Below are 20,102 nucleotides of genomic sequence, written 5' to 3'. Positions count from 1 at the left end.
GTAACAAAGTGCAAAAAGTACCTGAACTTGATCTATAGAATCGATAATGATGATGATGCTGCCTTGGTGACGTGCAGAGAGTTTCTCTAGCCAACGTGGAAATTCTTCCAGGAGCTTAGCAGGATCCAGAGTCAGTGCTGACACAGACCAAGAGTGCTGCATCAACTACAGGATGAGGACAGGCACAAATGAGGGGGCGCCCCCATCACAGCTGGTGGAAATGCTCCCGAGCCTACTTTTTACATCACAACTGAGTTACCCAGAGGACCTGATTACATGCTATTTTTAACCATATACAAAACCAAAACTGCCTCCAGGCTGACTGTCCCTTATCTGAAATGCTTGGCATCAGAAGTGCTTCAGGTTTCAGTTTTGTTTTTTTTTTTTCAGATTTTGGAACATTTGCATATGCACAGTGACATTTACATATCTTGGGAATGGGACCCAAATCTAAAGATGAATTTGCTCTGTTTCATATACATCTTCTACACACAGCCTGAAGAGGGGGTGTGTGCAGTATTCTTAGTGTGCCTGCATTGGGATTGTGACCCTGGGCACATGAGGTCGGGTCTGGAATTTTCCACTGGTGGTGTCATGTTAGTGCTCAAAAAGTCTCTAATTCTGTTGTTTCAGATTTCAGATTAACCTGTAATGCTACAAATCTATTTATCACCATCTCCTTAGTCCTGACAATTTCTGAATCTAAACAAAATTCTGAGAGTTCCAAAGGTGGCATGCTATACCTTTAAGGTCAGCCGTTTAATAATCAAGGAGGACTCTGAGCTGGTTGACATGGGCCTCCCCACAAAATGAGAAAGGATCAGCGTGTTTGGGGAATTCTTCTGTTGCAACTGAATCCTGAAAGACAAACAGGACTGTTACAAAACTGACCAGCGCCTGCACTTCAACAAAAGAAGAATTCACAGCAAACTAGACATTAAATACTGCCTGTCAGCATGGTTAGTCACTTGTAAATAAATATGGAGTGTTCTGATTTTCCCCATTTTTACAAACTTTTAAATATACTTTACAAAAATTAGAGATTCATTTTAGTCACAAATTGATACTTACATTAGAGGTTGTTAGTAAAGTAAGCATTAAAATAGTTTACATTGGAGGTTAGTAAAGTAACAATTAACTTTTCATTAAAAAATGCTATTTGAGGAAAATTTATTAGGTACAAAAATACTGTTTTTCAAACATAACTTTAAATAATAGAGCAATAAACAAGAATCAATAATATAACTCTTCAATGTAAATAATAATTATGAATAAAATACTCTTAATACTTGTTTTAAAATAATACAATGAAATTTATAAGTTTATTAGTTTATATGAGCCTTAGGCTATAATTTGAAGACCAAACTACATTCACAGTAAAGGTTATCCTTAGTTTTGATGCCTTTTAGAATTTATCTTGCTTTAAACGGTCTGTCTTGAAAAGACTAGATTTAACCCAGGAGCACTTTACCACTAAGCTTCATTTCCAGTCCCATTTATTTATTTACTTATTTATTTTATTTTGAGACAGGGTCTCACTAAGTTATTTAGGGCCTTGCTAAGTTGCTGAGGCTGGTCTTGAACTTGAGATCCTCCTGCCTCAGCCTCCTGAGCTGCTAGAATTGTAGGTATGCATCACTGCACCTGGCCATAATCTTTGTCATTTTTTAAATATTTTAAAGTCCTATGGCACTTTTAAGATGGAGTCAATAACTGAAAATAAACAGGCATCCCTCTTTAATTTACCTAGTTTCTACCACACCAACATGGCTTACACCTGTATTCCTTTATCTCTTACCAATGTAATTTATGTACACAAGCATGAGTGCTCACATTTCCTGCTTCTTTTTTATTCTGTATTTTATCTCTGACATCCAAATTCTAGACACTCCAAGGAGCTGTCATTTTACTTCTCTTTGTTAGTGGTTAGTAAGGGCTGTGCGGCAGACAGACATGCAGTGCGTTCTGTTGAAGGACCTCAGTAATTCAAATGGTGAGGATGAGTATGATTTAATTGCACTTTATCATACCACTTTGATAAAAGAAGGGACTTTCCAGAACCTGGTCCTCCAGACACCAGAAGGGGTGGAATCGGGGCTGGTGCTGCCACCAGGTCATTGAGGCGTTGGTAATACTAGAAACAATAATGAATTTAAATTGTGAGGAAGTGTGTGCCTCTGAGAGTACCAGTCAACTGCTGATTATCAATGAAAATACTGGAAAAAGCCACATCGGAAAACTCTACTGTTAGGGGACAGCACCTTCACGATGGCTTATTATTGTGCCTGAAATATACCCGAAGTAGTAAACTAAGAATGGGCCCCTCTTTCTCCTCCCACAGTGTTGCTGCCAGTTGATGAGTGAAGGACACCACTTCAGATCCATGCAGGTTTTGCAATTCAGATGTTTTGCAGAACATTGCAGTTCAGTCACTGTCACACTGGAGCCCTGAACCAAAGAGCCACAGAAAGCCTTGAGGCCCTGGCAGGCATGGTAGATCTCTTCATCACAAAACCAACACCTGCTTTATCGGTTGACTATCCCTTATCTGAAATAGTTGGCACCAGAAGTGTCCTGGAGACCTTCTCAGTTTCCAGGGACTGGTGAGAATCGCTCCAAACAACAGCAGGTTTTTTCTGGGGCCTGTGAGTCTGCCAATCTGCCCCACGGAATCAGGTTAGCACAGGATGTTGGAGATCTTTCTGAAATTGAGTTCTATGCAAAATCCAAGAACCTACATTTCCCAGGCTCTTTCTCAGACACTCAAAATTGGTTCAGAGCTTAAAGGACACACTCAGCAAACCAAAATATCACAGTACTTATCACAGTTCTTAGGGAATTTCCAAAGCTATCCTGGGGTTCAGATGTTCATTAAGTAGCCTAAATGACAGCTGATGAAAATTTTTAAAAAATCTGTAATAAGTAGTTTATGGCTTTAGGCTAGAAAATTTCTCTAGGAACTATAAGAAAGGATTACTTGGTATAGTTTTACAATTAATTTTTCTGCTTGTCTACCTAGATATAGAATACATTGCCTAGGAACCAAGGAATTCTGCTAGTAAAGATGCATCTGAGGGAAGAAAAGAAGGACTTCATAGATTAACCTTAGACATTCTAACCACTTAGCATAAGGTTCTGTAGAAAGTTCATTTATAGATCCATCATTTTCAAGTTAAGATCCCTTGTTATAGAAGAAAAAACAAAGGATTTGGAGCTAGAAGACGCAGGTTCAAATTCCAGATCTACAATCTACTCCCTGTGTTGTGCTCTTGGTTAAACCATAATCAGAACTTCAGTTTCTTTGTGTATAAATAACAACGGTAGTACCTCTCTTATAAAATACTAATTTAACATTTGTCTTACAACTGATACTGTGCGAAGTGCTTTATGTACATCATCTGGCTTGAGTACCTACCTATGAGGTAGGTACTAGTAGTTATTATTATCGTACAGACAAGGAAATCAAGTCTAGATTTGGTCAAAATCAAGTGATCTGACCAAATTCCAGTTAGGAAATGATGGAACAGGACATAAACACATAACACAAATTATAAAGGTTCTATAAAATACAAATGTTAATGTTAGTTTCCACAATATTCTTTAACATATTATCCTTACATTAATTTTTTAATATTAAGTATTTTTTGAACTTAGACAACCTTTGTTTGTACACATCAAGTTACTTTAATTTGTTTAGATATTTAGGACGCTGACTAGACCACTAAAGAACTGATCTGCCTGTTGCATGAATGGTTGCACTCTGCTTTCTGAGTGTTTGATACGCTGATTCTTTTAAATTGGAAAAATAGCCTTACTATTCTAATCAAGTTTCCTAGCTATGCTACACCCAGCCCAGGTGAGCCGTAGATGGTGGTATTACGAATTGATAAGTTCTAATATATAACCAGAATTTCTTGGTCCTCGTAAGTTTATCTGAATCTCACGTATCTTTCATATCTCAATATAGATAACCAAGCTATGATAGCAGATAGCTAACCAGTCATAAACCCTGATTATAACACAGTCTTTTAGTGATGACTGATCTTTGCTGTAACAATACTCCAAATGTTTACCTTCTCGAATCCTAACTCATGAGCTGAATTAGAAGCCTGCTGAAAGGTTTCCATTTGCTCCTGTTCATCATGTATGTCCCACAGAACATCCCCAAAATCATCTTCTTCTGGAGGGGAATCATCACTTCCCAAATCCTTAGTCTCCAGGTCTGTGTTCTCAAAGCCCAGTATGTCCTGAACACAAAGAACAAGCACACAGAAAATGAAGAAGAAAGTGAATGAGGAGCAAAGACCTTGCATCAGGGGTGAGCAAACAGGCCCAAGTGTGCTTGGGCCCAAGTGTACTCTGGTACAGGGTACAGAGGAAGGCATGTCCAAATATATGGCCTTAATATAATACCTGTGAGAATAAAGTTATAACCATAAATGCTGATTTAAAAATAAGGAAGACAAAAATACTAAAGTAACAAAAACAAAGACCTCTTCTTACTAACATAAAGCTATAGGGATATTGGACTCTGATGAGATTTTTTCTGAAAAATCCTTCATGGGATCTGTGGTTACATCTGCTAGTGAATAATTTTAAAGGCTGTGGTTATATCTGCTAGTGAACAATTTTAAAGAAAGTGGGGCCCTAAGAAATATGCCATAAAAATGTAATTACTAAGATGGAGTTCCTTTTTTTTTTTTTTTTTTTCAGTTCTGGGGATGGAACCCAGGGCCTTGTGCTTGTGAGGGAGGCACTCTACCAACCGAGCTATATCCCCAGCCCTAAGATGGAGTTTCTTGATATCAAATATCTGTGCTGTCATATCTCATCTTTATATTAGATCACTGAAAATATGTTGTCCTTCAAGCATTAAAGATGGTCAATATGGCCAGTTTCACTTTGCTGAATTCATTTTTTTATTTTGTCCTAAAATTTGCAAGATTGCTGAAAATATAAAAATTTATAATGACAATCTTTATATTAGATAACATTGTACAAAACTGTTTTGGGCTCACTTTTTTTCTTGGATAATAAATTTCCATATCTATAATGTAAATTAATTAGAAAAGGTATTCTAACCCCTAACTTCTCAAATAGGGTCTCTGGTTCCCTACAGGTGTCTAGAAGGATGGGCAATTACACACTAACAATGATACATCTTCCTCTTGTGCTCATTTGACTTGAAGATGGGGGGTGGTCTTTGATTATAGTTATTGATATTTTATTGATAAATAATTTTTTTTTTTGGGTGCTGGGGATTGAACCCAGGGCCTTGTGCTTACAAGGCAAGCATTCTACCGACTGAGCTATCTCCCCAGCCCCCTGATAAATAATTTTGACAATAATTTTAATATTAAAAATAAGCAGGGCTGGGGTTGTGGCTCAGTGGTAGAGCACTTGCCAGCACATGTGAGGTACTGGGTTCAATCTTCAGCACCACATAAAAATAAATAAATAAAATAAAGGTATTATGTCCATCTGCAACTGAAGAAAATATTTAAAAAATTAAAAAGGTATACTCTCAGACTAAATAAGACAAATATATAAGATAACACATGAAATTTAATAAAAACCTTAAGCTCCAGACACCTCGCTGGTTCATATTCTCATCCCTGGTATACTTGAACCTCTCTCTGCTGTTAGGGATAATGTGGTGGGAAAATCTGAGGACTTTCTAATATATAAAAATCTAAATTGCACACAGAATCTAAGGAACCTCTCTATTGAGTAAGATGCACATTTTACATCAAACATCTATTTTTCTGGGGAGGGGTACTGGGGATCTAACTGAGGGATGCTTTACCACTTAGCTGCATCCCCAGCCCTTTTATTTATTTATTTTTTATTTTGAGACAGGGTCTCACTAAGTTGCTGAAGCTGACATCAAACTTGCAACCCTCTTGTTTCAGCCTCCCAAATTGCTGGGATTACAGGTATGTGCCACTGTGCCTATCTGAAATATCTGCTGGTTAACTTGCACTTTTGTAATGCATTTTACACTTATTAGGTATGAACTGTCAATCATCTCTGTGAGACAAATGAGTGGTAAAGGCACATGGTCCTAAGTAATACCATGACCACACAACAGGATGGACTCCCAACAAAATTACAGTGCTTTCCTCGGGTACTGTTCTCAGAAGAACAAACAGGTGTTTTTTCCTGAGAAACTCTATGGAAAATAGTCTTAAAACATTTTAGATGAACTCTTATAGGAAATTCATATTTACCTGTTTAATAATCTTTTCCACACAAATGTAAGTTTTATATACTCCTTCTGCAGGATCTCCTGAGTGATCAATGAACTGTGGAAAATAAAAATGTTAAAGGTAACAACAAAGTAACAGCAGGAAGAGGTGGTGTTGATACACTACCTAGGGTGATTGTGTGTCAGGAAATATTCTAGGCTTAAAGTATCTGCTCTCGTTTATCCTCAATAATATTATAAGGGAGAAACTATTATTACCCTCATTTTACAGAAATGGAAACTAAGGCATTTAAAACAGAAAAACTTGTCTAAAGTAACACAAGGAGCTTAGTGTGAACAGTGGTGTAATAAAACCAAAAGTACACAAGTTTTTGACCCTTATCACCTCTCCTACTACCAGCCTGGTCTGAGCCACTAGTATCTCTCACCTGGCTAGTGCCACAGCTCTCAGACTCTGCCCACTATCCTCCAAACTACTCTCTCTTCTCCACAAAGTGGCCAGAGATTACTCTAGCCAAGCTGGCTTCCTCTCCCTCCTCAAACACTCCAGGCTCACACCCACCTTGAATCGCTTCTCTGCCAAGCATTTTCTTAAAAACGAATCCTGTGAATTTTACCTTGGCTTTGTTGGCCTTGTTGAGGTTAGAAACTTGATCAATCAATTGCTGGACAGAGTCGGAACTGACTTTCCCATCCTCCAGACGATGATAAATTAACCGTGGTTTTCCTTCAGGGTTTTTCAGAAAGGCTTCTTCACAGTCTTCCAATAAAAGGCTAGATTGGAAATGGGCATTTCTGGTGCTGCATTGCACTGTGGCAGCAAACGGTTAGTAAAACAACCTATGCAGTGACAAGTGGCCAGAGAAGGACCAGCTGCAGCCCAGCAAAGGCTTCTGAAAGTGGCTCCAAGTCCTTAATTCTACAATGAAACTCTGTTCTAGCTTCGTCTTAAAATACAATGTGTTCCTTAGCCAACAATTAGAGTCACTATGATAAATTAAGCATTAAATTGTAAAGTTTATACAACTATATTTTTTAAACCTCACAAAATTCTCAAAAATTCTGTTAAACATGGCTCAAAACAGTGGAACCGGACTCATGAGACTTTGCAAATACACGGAAACAAAATTCCATTGACAAATATATATTTTCTAAGTTTAAACACAAATACTATCAGCCCCAAAGGCTCAAGATTCTTTTCTTCTCCAGTCTTTTAGCCTTTTCTCATCTAATAATTGGCCTGAAGATGTCCAATATCTACTATGAAAAAACCTAGGGGTAGATGGGTGAGGTCAAATGACTAGCAAAAACCTTAACTGTGGTAAAGTTTTGTTTTGTTTGTGTGTGTGTGTGTGTGTGTGTTTTTAAATAAACTTTGCTGCAGGGAACCGTAATTATATTGTTTACAAAAGTTACAGAAAAATTCCAGTACTAAAAAACAGGAACACTGCAGCCAATTCCCCTTCCTAGGAAATGTTAAAGTTGTCTAGAGAGGCAATGGCGTGTAGGTGTGCGTGCATGTGTGTGTAGGGTAGGGGAGCTAGTAAAAGATTCAGAATTTGCAAATGCAGAAACTAGACCCAAATAAAAAACAGAAGAAAATAATATTCTACTAGATATTTCTATGCCAACCAATCTTCCAATCCACAGAAATTTTCAATGTTGAAATCATTCTGGACATGTTCTATAGAAGTTTGGAATTTAAATTCCCATTTCTTTTTGCTGTAGTTAAAAAAAAATCTGTGGCCCAAATGAATGCCAAAGAGTGGGCCCTCTGTTCGGATGCATGTTTGTATTTGAAAAGCAGGCCCTGCAAAACTGACACAGGGGCTTAGGTAAAACGCTATGGTCTCTGTGATTTGGTGGCATCTAGTGGAAGAAAGGAGATGGTACAGATGAAATAAACAGGTCAAGAGTTAGTGACTGCTGAAGTCAGAGAGCATGGCAGGCCAGCTGACGTGATGATAATCTGCACTGCAGAATCCAGTCAGAAGGTGGGCTGAGTGGACAAATGCAGAGGGCAGGAGCTGACAGAGATGCCACCATGTGAGGCCACAGGAGTTGAAAGTGAGGAAGATGAGGAATGAAGAAAGCTCAACTGCAGGAGAGGAACTTCCACATAACTCAATTCTGTAAGGAAACGCTACAGGCAAGTTGTTACTAAGAACTGAATGAAACCAAGAGCAGGGCCTAAGAAGTCTTGAGAGGTGATGTAATTACCCTTTGGTCCCTAAAGGCTGCCTGAAAGGGAGCTCTTCTCCTTTGAGAAAGATGAACAATTCACTGAAGAAAACCAGTCCCTGTCATCCCTCTGTGCCAGCAGGACCAGAGGCTGCCTCCAAAGGGAAAAGCAGCCTTCCCTTCTACTTATGATCAAGAATTCTTCATTAGCCTGGCTGCCCAACAAGGGTCTTGCCACAATGAAGGAGGGCAAAGAGTCAAGAGCAAATCATCAAGAGCAAAGAGTATCCCAGACCTTCATCTGAAATATTCCTACATGGCCACTCTCCTGGAGTCTCCATATTTCAGTTCCCATCCTTCACTTGAAGAGATTTCACCTCTGATTCTGCCAGGAAGGGAAGCAGGTCAAATTAAGTACAACGAAGGCAGAAACACACAGACAAGCAGTGTCAGAAGTCTGGCCATTTCCCTTCTCTGGTGAGTGACAATGAAGAGGTATGGCTTCTGTGTTCCTCACCTGTTGGGGGCTATGCGGTGTGGAAGGCACCGGGATGGCACTTGGCAGCCAGTCAGAGGTTGCTTTGATCACATCGGTGGTGAGGAGGTTGATTGGCACAAGCACACCCAGGTGATTTGTCATTGGCCATATCCAATTAAGTCCACGCACACAATGTGTGCATAGGTGCTCCTGCTCATGCCTGCTCATTTTGACCTTTGCCATGATTGGGCAGCTAGCTCTCGCCTAATCTTTGCATGACTGGCGTCAGCCCTACACTTCCCCTCCTGGAGGGGATATAAGCCGCTCTCCTTGAGCGCCAAGAGAAGGAAGAAGAAGAAGAGAGAAGAAGAAAAGAGAAGGTTTTTTTTTTTTAGAGGTTGAGGTTCCAGTTCCCGGTTTCCCGATTCATCAATAAACCATCCGAATTCAGAAGCCTTGCTACTCTTATCCCCCGCGCCAAATTGACTCCGCTGGACGGCGTCACTCACCAGATAGAACTTTTTTTTTTTTTTAATGAGGACTTAATGTTGTGAGAAGCTACTGAATAGTATCTTTAAGTAACTCTGTGGGTACAAGTATAATCATTGGTCAGAAAAGCATTTCCCCATCAAGCTTTCAGGAGTGGTATTTCTAGACTCATCTTTCAGGAAAGATGAAGGAGCCATTAGGAGAGGTGAATGGGCAATCTGAGAGAAATGAAGGCCCCAAGGGCCCCTGCTTATGGTGTGAATCTTGTCCCTACTGCCACCCTTCTTGACAGCCAGGAAAGAAACAAATAATTAAATAAAATAATAAATGAAGTAAGAAAAATTTAAGTAAAATAAAGGCAAAGAAGAAGCTAAGAAAAGACTTAAGTTTAAAAAAATTAAAATTCTGGGCTGGGGTTGTAGCTCAGTGGTGGAGTGCTTGCCTGGCATGTGTGAGGTACTGGGTTTGATCCTCAGCACTACATATAAATAAATAAATAAAGGCATTAAAAATTAAAATTAAAATTCTTATTCTTTAATAAGAATAACCTTTTAAAACCTAAAATAAGTGTAATTTTAGTTAAAGAAGATAAATGAATCTGCCAAGCAGAAGTAATAAAATACAAAAGAAATGGGGGGTGGTGACATTAAGAAGAGTTTAAGATTAGAAAGATAAAGTTAAAAGTATCAAAATAATGTAGAATATTCTATAACAAGTTTCTTTAGGCAAAGAAAAAACAAGATGGCTTCAAGGATTAGAGATAGGAATTAAAGAAAAATAATGTAAAACAAATGACATATTAACAAGTAAGATAAAATATTACTAATATTAAGTAAGAGCCTTAGCAAATATAAAAACAAGGAAGAAAAGGTAAAGGGGTAGATAGTAATAAAACTCACTGAGGGCAATCAAACGGACGGACTCCTTAAACACACTCCAGGTGAAGGCTCATTGATCAGCTAGTTCCCACCTGCCTGGCCACTAGGCAGTCTTTTTGGTTTTGGTGCCAGGGATTCAATCCAGAGGTGCTCAGCCACTGAGCCACATCCCCTGCCTTTTTTTTTTTTTTTTTAACTTTTTATTTTGAGACAGGGTCTTACTAAGTTGCATAGGGCCTCACTAAAATGCTGAGTCTGGTCTTGAACTTGTGATACTCCTGCTTCAATCTCCCAAGTCACTGAGATTGTGCCACCTGGCCCATTAGGCAAAGTCTTTAGGACCAATGATGAGTTATACAGCAGGGAAACTCTTGTCAAGCTTTAGGTCTCACATTCTTCTATATACAGTAAAAGTCAGTTTGTCCTCAATCAAAAAAGAAAAATACTTTGAAGGGTTAAATCTAATCAGATAACAAATGTAGAAAAAAAAATTATTAATCTCTCCGTAAGCCTGTTTGTCTTTTATTTATGTATCTAACTGATTTAAAAAATCTGTATTTGTAGATAAGATTTATTGGCATGCTTATATTGAGATTATAAAAAAACTGTCTGCTGGGTTTATTCAAATAGTAAAGCTCCTCAACACACTTCAATTATGATTCAACACATATACAAGTGTTTAAGTGTGTATGTATCATATAAAATTGATAAGCCTCTGAAATTGTATCCAAAGAAAGAAAATAATGAAGGTTAATGATTACTGAAATCAGGGGTCACCAACTTTTTCTGTAACAGGCCAGAAAGTCAACATTTCATGCTTTGCAGGACTTACATTTTCTATTCCAACTACTGAACTTTTCCGTTACAGTAGGAAAACAGCCATAGAAAGTACATAAATGAAAGAACATAGCTGTGTTCTGATAAAACTTTATTTACAAAGGCAGGCACCTGTCTGGATTTGGTCCCTAGGATATAGCTTGCCAAGTCCTGATTAAAATAATCTTTGTATTAATGATGTTCATACAACCTATTAGACAAGTCTAATAGTCTAAAACTTTTAATTCTTTATTTTAGGTAAGTGTGTAACAGTTATAGAACTTATTAAATTTCATATATTGTTTTTGATTTTAAGTATGCAACTACAACCTATCTTTCAAGTTCATTCACAATTTCAATTCAATTTATAGCTAATGCCTATAGTAAAATTTTCCATCTTACCTTGGTAAAGTTGAGTGAACAAATAAAATAACTAAAGAACTCTTCTCAATTTCCCATTTTCTTATAGTGAGGTATTGATTTTCAACATCTATTGGAAAATAAACAGCATGGAAAAAACATCCCATTGTCTCGCACATTCTTTTAAGTTTAGGTGAATAATCCTAAAAACAAATTATGATATATAAAAGAAAAATGTATTTAACTTAAGATGTAATAAGAATCATATGACTTTAAAAAAAATCAAGCTTTAGAACAGGTTATGGTAGGTATTTTCTAATACAAAAGTTTAGAAGTAATAATGAATCACATTTTTAAAGAAATCCTAAAGAGAAAAAGCAATTTCTCTCTAAAACATAAATAATTATAGCTTAACCACCAAGCTATTTTCTAGCTCAGAAAATGATTTATTTTACTACCATAACAGGAGAAAGCATTAGGATATTTTGTTTTGGTGTTTGTTTCTTTTTGTTATTATTATCTTCAACAATTTTGGTTTTATTAATCTAAAGAATATAAAATATTGGTCTACAGATCTATATAATACAAAGACTCCATTTGATATATTAGAACATCAAAGCAGACAGAACTATGCTAGAAACATGTTGGCCTTTAATAAATTAGGTTACTAACTTAGGTTACTAAGTAAAGATGATTATTATGGAAAAATCAGTAATGATCTCAAAATATCCTTGGGAATAACCCATAGGCAATTACTGAATGAAAACTTTGAGTTTTATTTTATTTTTTTTACCAAAATTGAGTAATACCATAGAGGAAAGCTAAATGTATTTATTAGTCAACAATCTGGAGGATATTAATACAGGAGGTTTGGTTCATGGGTTTACTTAAAATTCATTGGAAGAGTGGCAGGCAAACTTTTTCTTTAAAGAGTTAGGATGGCAAACAGTTTTACAAGAATAATAAAAGCTTAACAACTTGTCCTTTTAGCAGGGATCTTTAAAGTCTATTTGGCTCCTGTCACAATTTGCTCTGCCATTGAAATGTCCTTGTAATGCAGCTAGAGTTGATATATATCTATATACGAATGAGTCTGGTAATGTACAATAAAACTTTATTTATAGACACTAAAATTGGGATTTCATATAACTTTCACATGTCATGAAATATTATTCTTCCTGTGATTTTTTTTTTTTTTTTTTTTTTTTAGCAATTAAAAAATGTGAAAACCAGTCTCAGCTCTGGGCTATGTAAAAACAGGCAGAAGGTCAGATTTGACCTACAGGGTACAGTTTGATGATACCTATCTTAGAAAAACTTCAAAGGTTGCCTTGAAGAATTAAAAACTATAACAAGGATTACATTTGTTACTACCTGCAACAGATTCAAAGGATAGAGCTGGCAGATGTCACTGAAGTAGGTGTGATCAATTAAGCAAATAAAATGTAAAACAACATAAAGCTCCAACATCCTAACATGGTATTCAATACTAAATACAATTAGTTAGAATTCTGTCTAACTCCTTCCCTAAGAAAGTCACTCTCAGAAAGCTAAAAATCAAAACCCTTAATTCAGTTATCAAACAGTTATCTTTCTTTGCATCTAATACCGAACAAGGTTTTCTCTGAAGAAAAGTCCACGATGCATCCTGTTCCTTAAGACATATAATCTAGTAGCCAGCAAGTCATGTGGTTTAGAGACAACAGTATCCTGAATAGGGAATAATGTCAACTTGTGTTTTAAAGCAGGGAATACAGAATTTATAGATCTCCTCACCTTCAGGAAAAGATCCATTTCAGGTTGGGTTTCCTCTGTGTAAATGAGGTAACATCTGACAGAGTTACTCCATAGAGAATGTGACAACAAGGGAGTAACCTGTAATAAACTAGCTACGGCCATATCCCAATCATCTGAAAAGAGAATTTCCAGAAGTTCATGGAAAAATTACCAGAAGGCATAACAGGCACATTAGAATGGAATTTGATGTCACAAATTAAGACTGAGATGTCTTGTAGAATGGCATAAAAGGCACTTAGTTCTTGAACCTCAAATTCCTTCCTGGGACTTGAAGCAATAATGTCCCTAGTGGTCCTCCTAGGTGTACTGTGATTCTAGTCAAACGTCCCAGAACTATTTTACATGAGCTGTTCAATTACTCTGCTATTTGATGTTCAATTACTCCCGTATCCCAGGATGACCTATCATTTTACTTTCTTATTCTCATTGTATTAAGTCAAAGAACATTTAAGAAAAATATAAAATGTACTTTATGCTATTTAGTGAGAATGAAAACCGAAATGTATTTGGCTAATTTGAAAAGTACAATTTAAAAAAAAATTTTATTTTGCAAATAGAGAAAAAATTTTATAGTTTTAAGGAAAAAAGAGTAGAGCTACTTACAAACCTTCTCAGGTCTGCACTGATATGAAATTGTAAACAGACCTTGTAGACTTTTTGGACTTTTTAGATTATATGAAAACAATTCTTTTGACTAAGAATACTATATGACCTAATAGGCTTTGTGTACTTTGTTTCATAATATGCGCTAACCTTCTACATCATCAAAGAAACAACAGAGGGCAAGACTAAACCCTATTGTTTCTCAGATAATAAGCATCAGACTCTTGCTGCTTAAACAAATCACCTGAGCATTCAGACCAGAAGCATAGTAACTAGAAGCTGGTTGGCCCAGCTGGCTGCAGCATCATCTGATTTCAATATGAATTATGTAACCTCATCAACTATGTATACCTAGTCAGGTACAGAGTCAATGGAAGGTACTCAGAACAAATTTCATGCTCTGCTGGTAGCAGATGTCTTAGCACGAGATATATGAAATCAATGACACTAGGCAAGTAATTGGCAAGCAGCATGTGTTACCTCTGTTGACATTTGCAAAGGGTCCCTCCACATCTATAGAACTGTGGGCAAACTCTGGACCTCTGAAGGACTGCTGAAGCTGGATCAAGCTCCCTATGGAGGGCTCACTTCCCAAGGCTCCACCACTCCAATATTCACACTGGGTTCCAGCAGCTGTTTTAGCAAGAGAGTTTTACGTTGTGCAGACCAAGTTACCAAATGTTCAAAAACTCAGCTCATATATTGAACAGGATTTATAACTTTAAAAAAACTATGAGATTACAAATATAATAAATATTTAAATGATTTTGAAAGTACTTTGCCACCAACTTTTGGCACATTTCTAAGGTTCTGGTTATCATCTCAAATTCAAGGAGGAGATTAAAAAGGAAGGAAGAAAAGAAATAGGAATACAATAAACAAAAGAATTTTAATAAAAGGACAGTTTACCCCATGCAAAATTCTATTTTTTTTAATTATACATTGTAGATATCAACTAAAATCTAAAAGAAAGAACTTCAAAGGCAGGCTGCTATTCATTACACTAATAACTAATCTTTGTAATTTGTTAGGATATGAATTCTAACCTCCAAGAACAACACAATTTATGTCTGAATCAACAGTTACTTGTGAACGTGTGGATGATTTCCTAACAAACCACATGGTCCAGAATACCTAGATGTCATCCTTGACTAACTGTAAGTAAACTGATGTTTGGACTAAATCTCTGGCAAAACTGGAGTTTACTATTTACAAATGGTAATAGTAATTTATAACTGGTAATTTTTGAATATCAAATGGGTAACATTCCCTCAAGGATTCCTTCTTCAAGTTTAAATCAAAATATGAAAAAACACCTAGTTGGGCGTGGTGGCACACACCATAATCCCAGCAACTCTTGAGGTTGAGGCCAGCCTCTGCAATTTAGCAGGACTCTTGTCTTAAAATAAAAAGGGCTGGGGATGTAGCTCAGTGGTAGAGTGCCCCTGGGTTCAAACCTTAGTATCTACTATCCCCACCAAAAAAAGACCTAAAAATAAATATTACATTGTTTTTGTTAAAAAAACCCAAGTCAATTACAACAGATTTGAAGCACTGTGTATTTGAACATGCCAGTACTGAAATAACCACTCAGGCTAACGTGACAGTGCCAGAGCTGGGGATTGAACCCAGGACCTTGTGCTTGCAAGGCAAGCACTCTACCAACTGAGCTATATCCCCAGCCCTATGTTAGTTGTTCTTGGCCAGTCAGAATCACTTCAATTTTTTTTCAAAAGTTAGTAATAGAAGTCCCAGGATGCTGCTCAGATTCCATGGGACCATAACAAAAATTTAAAAGGAACTGTCAGTTACTATATTTTACTCCAAAATGCACCAGTTTGTAAGAATATAATTTTATAGTTCCTTATAAGTGGGAGAGTGACTGTATTTTCCCTCTGCATTTAAAACAGAATCTTTCCTTTTTTCAGTATTAAATTTGTTCATATTTTCTTGTAACATGGTGAAGTCTTTCGTTCTGTGATTTCAGGCCTTTTTGCTAGAAATATATATTTTATATGTTTCATCATGAAACAAAAACTTTTTAATAGCTTGTGAAACTACACTGGGAACACCTAGGGAAATATAATGCAGGTATTTCTAAAGGATAATTGCAAAGAATACATCATTATATGGGAAAATAATGTTTCAGAGAATACTAGTTCCAATAGCCCTCACACTTGAGTGGGGTGTGTCTGCCTGGTTATCAATTATACTTTCCAATCCTTCTAGGTGAAGTTCTGGCCAATGGGATTTGAGCAGAAGTGATCTGAGCATCTTTCAGGTTGTGTCTTCAAAGACAGCAATGTGTTCATCTTCTTGGCTAAAACACAGGTGTGATGGAGGACCTGCAGCAGCTATCTCAGGCCAGAGAGAAAAGAGCAATGGGGTACAGTTGGGAAAGCAGCATGGCAGAAGGAACCTTAGCCCCTGACTTCCTGTACTTCAGGAAGAGGAGAGACACACTGACACAGGAAAAAGTGAAACTCTATCTGTAACAGCAACCTAAGCAGTCACCTAGCTAATATAGACAAATATAAGGAATATGGCAGGATTCAAAGTTGGCTCTATAATATCACTATAGCTATGTTGAAAGCTCAACATATTATAAATAGGAATTGAATTTACCAGTAACATCTGTACAGTTGTCATCTGAATCAGACTCCCCAGGATCAAATACTTGGATCCCCTGAGCCTGTAGCCTCTGAAGTTTGCTCTCCAGTTCTCGCTTGGCCCTCAATAAGTCCTGAATTTCATTTTCTTTGGTCTCCCTAAAAATCTTTAAAAAGGAGAATTTAATTTTGAAATCTTTTTCATAATCAAAAGGTTGTACATCAACTTTTAAGGGGAGAAAAGCTTTCATTCATAAAATTAGTATTCACTTGGTTCCCCATCTCCTCTTTTTTAGGATAAAGTCCCAGGAGCTTTTCCTTACTGTTTCACACCTGGAACCCACTGGAATTGGCAGGATGGATGTGTGTGGAGTGGGACTTTCATGGTCGCTGCATGACGGTCAGTAAATCTGTCTTTTTCTCACTAAAATCCCAAAATTTAATCCCCCCAAATTTCCCTTCTCCAAGTAGAAACATTTTCCTTTTTTAAAAATCTCTATTAAATGTTCACTTTTATATCTTCTATTTGTTATATCATGTCCAACTCAAAAATGAAAAAGTGCTCTACACTAGTTCTTATTAAAATTCTACATAATTTATTTCTATTTATTCATTGCAGTATTCCAGGAACTTTTAAAATATATTGATTTTATTCTGTGTCATTCTGAGGTAAAAATGTAAGGAATTTACCTTGAATTGCCTTTTAACTTTATCTCTGTCATGTTCAAATGTAGCTGCTCTCTCCATTGCTTGGTATTTTGCTTCTAAAGCACTTTCTTTTTCCCGAAGTATCTTCTGATAAGTTTTCTGAAGTGCCTGGAATAATTTACCTTGTTATCTCTTATCAAAAATAATCTTTCTACCAAATTTTATATTTGTACCTTTATATTACATAGTTTAGGATTTTAATAATCCACTATTTTGTCAGTTATCAAGAATTCCAGTGGGCTGGGGAGATAGCTCAGTCGGTAGAGTGCTTGCCTTGTAAGCACAAGGCCCTGGGTTCGATCCCCAGCACCCCCAAAAAAAAAAGAATTCCAGGGGGCTGGAGTTGTGGCTCAGTGGTGGAGCGCTTGTCTAGCATGTGTGAGGCACTGCATTCAAGCCTCATCACCACATATAAATAAATAAAAATAAAGGTATTGTGTCCATCTACAACTAAATATTTAAAAAAAAATTCCATGTTGCCATTTTATTCAAATATATAATGAAAAAATGCAGACATGCTGGGTGTGTTGGCGCACACCTGTAATCCCAGTGGCTTGGGAGGCTGAAATAGGAGGATTGCCAAGTTCAAAGTCAGCCTCAGCTAAAGCAAGGTGCTAAACAACTCAGTGAGACCCTGTCTCTAAATAAAATACAAAATAGGACTGGGGATGTGGCTCAGTGATCGAGTGTCCCTGAGTTCAATCCCAGTACCCAAAACCTAAACAAAAAAGTGCAGACATGCCTGAACTAAAGAGACACTTCAACATTAAGCCTTCCATGGAAATTAATACTTTTTTTAAAAAAAATACTTTATTGGCTCATTGGCTCTTAACTTCCCTATGTCTCAGTTTTTCTGATTTGAAGATAATAAAAAAGACAACTTAACTTGAAGGACAATTAATTCTGGGAGTCTGTTTGCTCCCTGGCATTATGTCTTAGTCATATTATTATCCCCTGAGCGTTCACAGTGCCTGATATACTGCAGGGCCCCAGTAAATGTCTAACTGACTGACTGCAAGAAATATGGAAGAGTTTTTCATGCCTACATAGGTGAGAAAGGAACCAAATGCATTACACAAGGAATTGGGATTGGTAACAAGTAATCTGGAACTGTGATATTTGTCCAACCCTCCTTACACTCTGCCTTATTTGGTTTGGCCTTCTTTTCTACCTGTCAACTCACAGTGATTTTCAACAAGCAGTATCCACTGGGAGTGGCCTGGACACATGAAATCAGATATCTGAAACACACAAGCCCACTTTATGTACCCAAGTGCATTAAGTCCACCCAGTAAGAAACTGATAACGGACTAATGCCAAGTATGTCTTTGCAGATAAGGTGCAAATTATATAACATAACAGCTAATGTAGGGGTGAAATAAGAAAACCCGACTGAAGAATGCCTAGATTAGAAGGAAAGGGGCTTCCTTCTTTTACATAAATGAATCTGAGGTATTTATTTAACTCCTACTGTGGTAAGCCCAGGAGCTGCCTAGAAGTCTCAACCACAGTAGAGAGTAAATAACCATCAGAGAAATCCAAAACCAATGGCATAAAGTCTAAGAATTTTGCTCACTGAAAACAATCGTTTGCTTTTTATACTATCAATGAATTAAAATATATCTATTCCAAAGAAGGCTGCGAAAACTGCTCTGAGCAAATTAATCATATGGACTAAAGGGCTCTGACTACATTCAGGTAAGATTTTCAACCACAGCAGTTGGAGGGTGAAAACCAGGAGGTTTCCAGAAAAACTCATGTCAAGATCATTAGAACACAACAGCTGTGGAACTTCACAACTGAGCCATGAGTCCACCTTGGCACTGTGTAAAACTGGCGGTGGGGTAGCACTCCTTGGAGGAATCTGTGGAGTTGCTTCAACAGACGCCTCCAGTCTTGGTGTGCGCGCTTCAGAGCCTACTTTCCTGGGGGCTGGCATTTGAGGCTTCGAGACACTCCCTAGCTAAGTACTTTAAGTTGCCTAAATGAATGGACCACAGATCGAAAAGGGGGAGAACAGCTGAAAAGGAATCAGTTTGGACTCAACGAAAATTATGGTCCCTCAAATGAGGGGAAGTTTCTGTTCAACTTTTTAAATTATTTGATTTGGAGAAGGGACACGATGGGACGGGTCAGGCGTCCAGGGTGCAGCCTAGCAGTGCCACCAAGCGGCTGCGCAGCGTGAGCAGGCCGCCCTGGGCCTCAGTTTCTCCAGCGTCACGACTGCCCGGGTGCGCGCCCGCGTTACCTGCAGCTCGGCCCGCAGCCGCTTGTTCTCAGTGTCCAGCTTGGCCTCGCGGCGGCCCATGGACAACAACTCTTGGTTCTTGCTGACCCGGAAGATCTCGTACTCCTTCTTGAGCCGCTCGTACTCGGCCGCTGCGTACTCCAGCTCCGGCACCGACGACCCGGTGGACTTGAAGCTGGCGCCCAGGAGCCCGCCGCTGCCCGCAGCGCGGGGCAGCGACCCGGGCCCGGCCGCCGCCGCCACCCCCGCGCCCCGGCGGAACGAGTTGCGCAGTAGGCGGGCCTTGGGCTTCACCTCCACCGGGATCTCGCAGGCCTCGCCGCCGCCCGCCCCGTAAGTGTCCTCGATCACCTCCCCGCCGGCGGGACTCACGAGCGACGAGGCTGTCCCCATGGCGCCGGGGTCCACCGCAGCGCGTCCGCTGGGTACCAGGAGGGGGCGGGACAGGAGGAGCGGCACGGGGCGGGGCGGCCTAAAGGGCGGAGCGGGGCGGGGCAGCAAGACGGGGCGGGGCAACCGAAAGGGCGGGACAGGCACTAAAGAGTGGGACGGGGCGGGGCAGCAGAACGGGGCGGGGCAACCGAAAGGGCGGGACAGGCACTAAAGAGTGGGACCGGGCGGGGCGGGGCGGGGCTGGGTAGCAGGACGGGGCGGGGCAGCCGGAAACCAGGCGGTTCCGCAAGAGACCAGCGGGGCTAAAGCAGCCTGGCAGGGCGGCCGGATCGCG

General features: G+C 38.7%; 1 protein-coding gene and 1 non-coding gene across 6 annotated transcripts in view; both read right to left on the bottom strand.

Moving 5' to 3' along the window:
• Positions 1-19,805, bottom strand: part of Nphp3 (nephrocystin 3) — a 37,243-nt gene extending 17,438 nt beyond the window's left edge. For 4 of the 5 annotated variants that reach the window (XM_047565119.1, XM_047565120.1, XM_047565121.1 and 1 more), the window contains exons 1-12: positions 19,376-19,805; positions 17,110-17,235; positions 16,436-16,586; positions 14,291-14,443; positions 13,187-13,320; positions 11,453-11,613; positions 6,826-6,982; positions 6,231-6,305; positions 4,074-4,247; positions 2,031-2,134; positions 744-858; positions 22-165 (exon numbers count right to left, since the gene is read on the bottom strand). In XM_047565119.1, coding sequence (XP_047421075.1) covers positions 22-165; positions 744-858; positions 2,031-2,134; positions 4,074-4,247; positions 6,231-6,305; positions 6,826-6,982; positions 11,453-11,613; positions 13,187-13,320; positions 14,291-14,443; positions 16,436-16,586; positions 17,110-17,235; positions 19,376-19,768 — 1,887 coding nt within the window. In that variant the 5' untranslated portion in view covers positions 19,769-19,805. The remainder of the gene's footprint in view (positions 1-21; positions 166-743; positions 859-2,030; positions 2,135-4,073; positions 4,248-6,230; positions 6,306-6,825; positions 6,983-11,452; positions 11,614-13,186; positions 13,321-14,290; positions 14,444-16,435; positions 16,587-17,109; positions 17,236-19,375) is intronic. The other variant, XM_047565122.1, reaches the window with a different exon arrangement.
• On the bottom strand, positions 15,418-15,493 carry Trnaa-ugc (transfer RNA alanine (anticodon UGC)). Its single transcript has one exon. It is a non-coding gene; the product is annotated as a tRNA-Ala (tRNA).
• Positions 19,806-20,102: the final 297 nt, after the last annotated feature.

The sequence above is a fragment of the Sciurus carolinensis genome, chromosome 9 (genome assembly GCF_902686445.1).
Source record: "Sciurus carolinensis chromosome 9, mSciCar1.2, whole genome shotgun sequence".
NCBI classification, from domain to species: domain Eukaryota; kingdom Metazoa; phylum Chordata; class Mammalia; order Rodentia; family Sciuridae; genus Sciurus; species Sciurus carolinensis.
The sequence above is the reverse complement of the archived record's forward strand: the minus strand, read 5'-3'. Positions and strand labels throughout refer to the sequence as shown.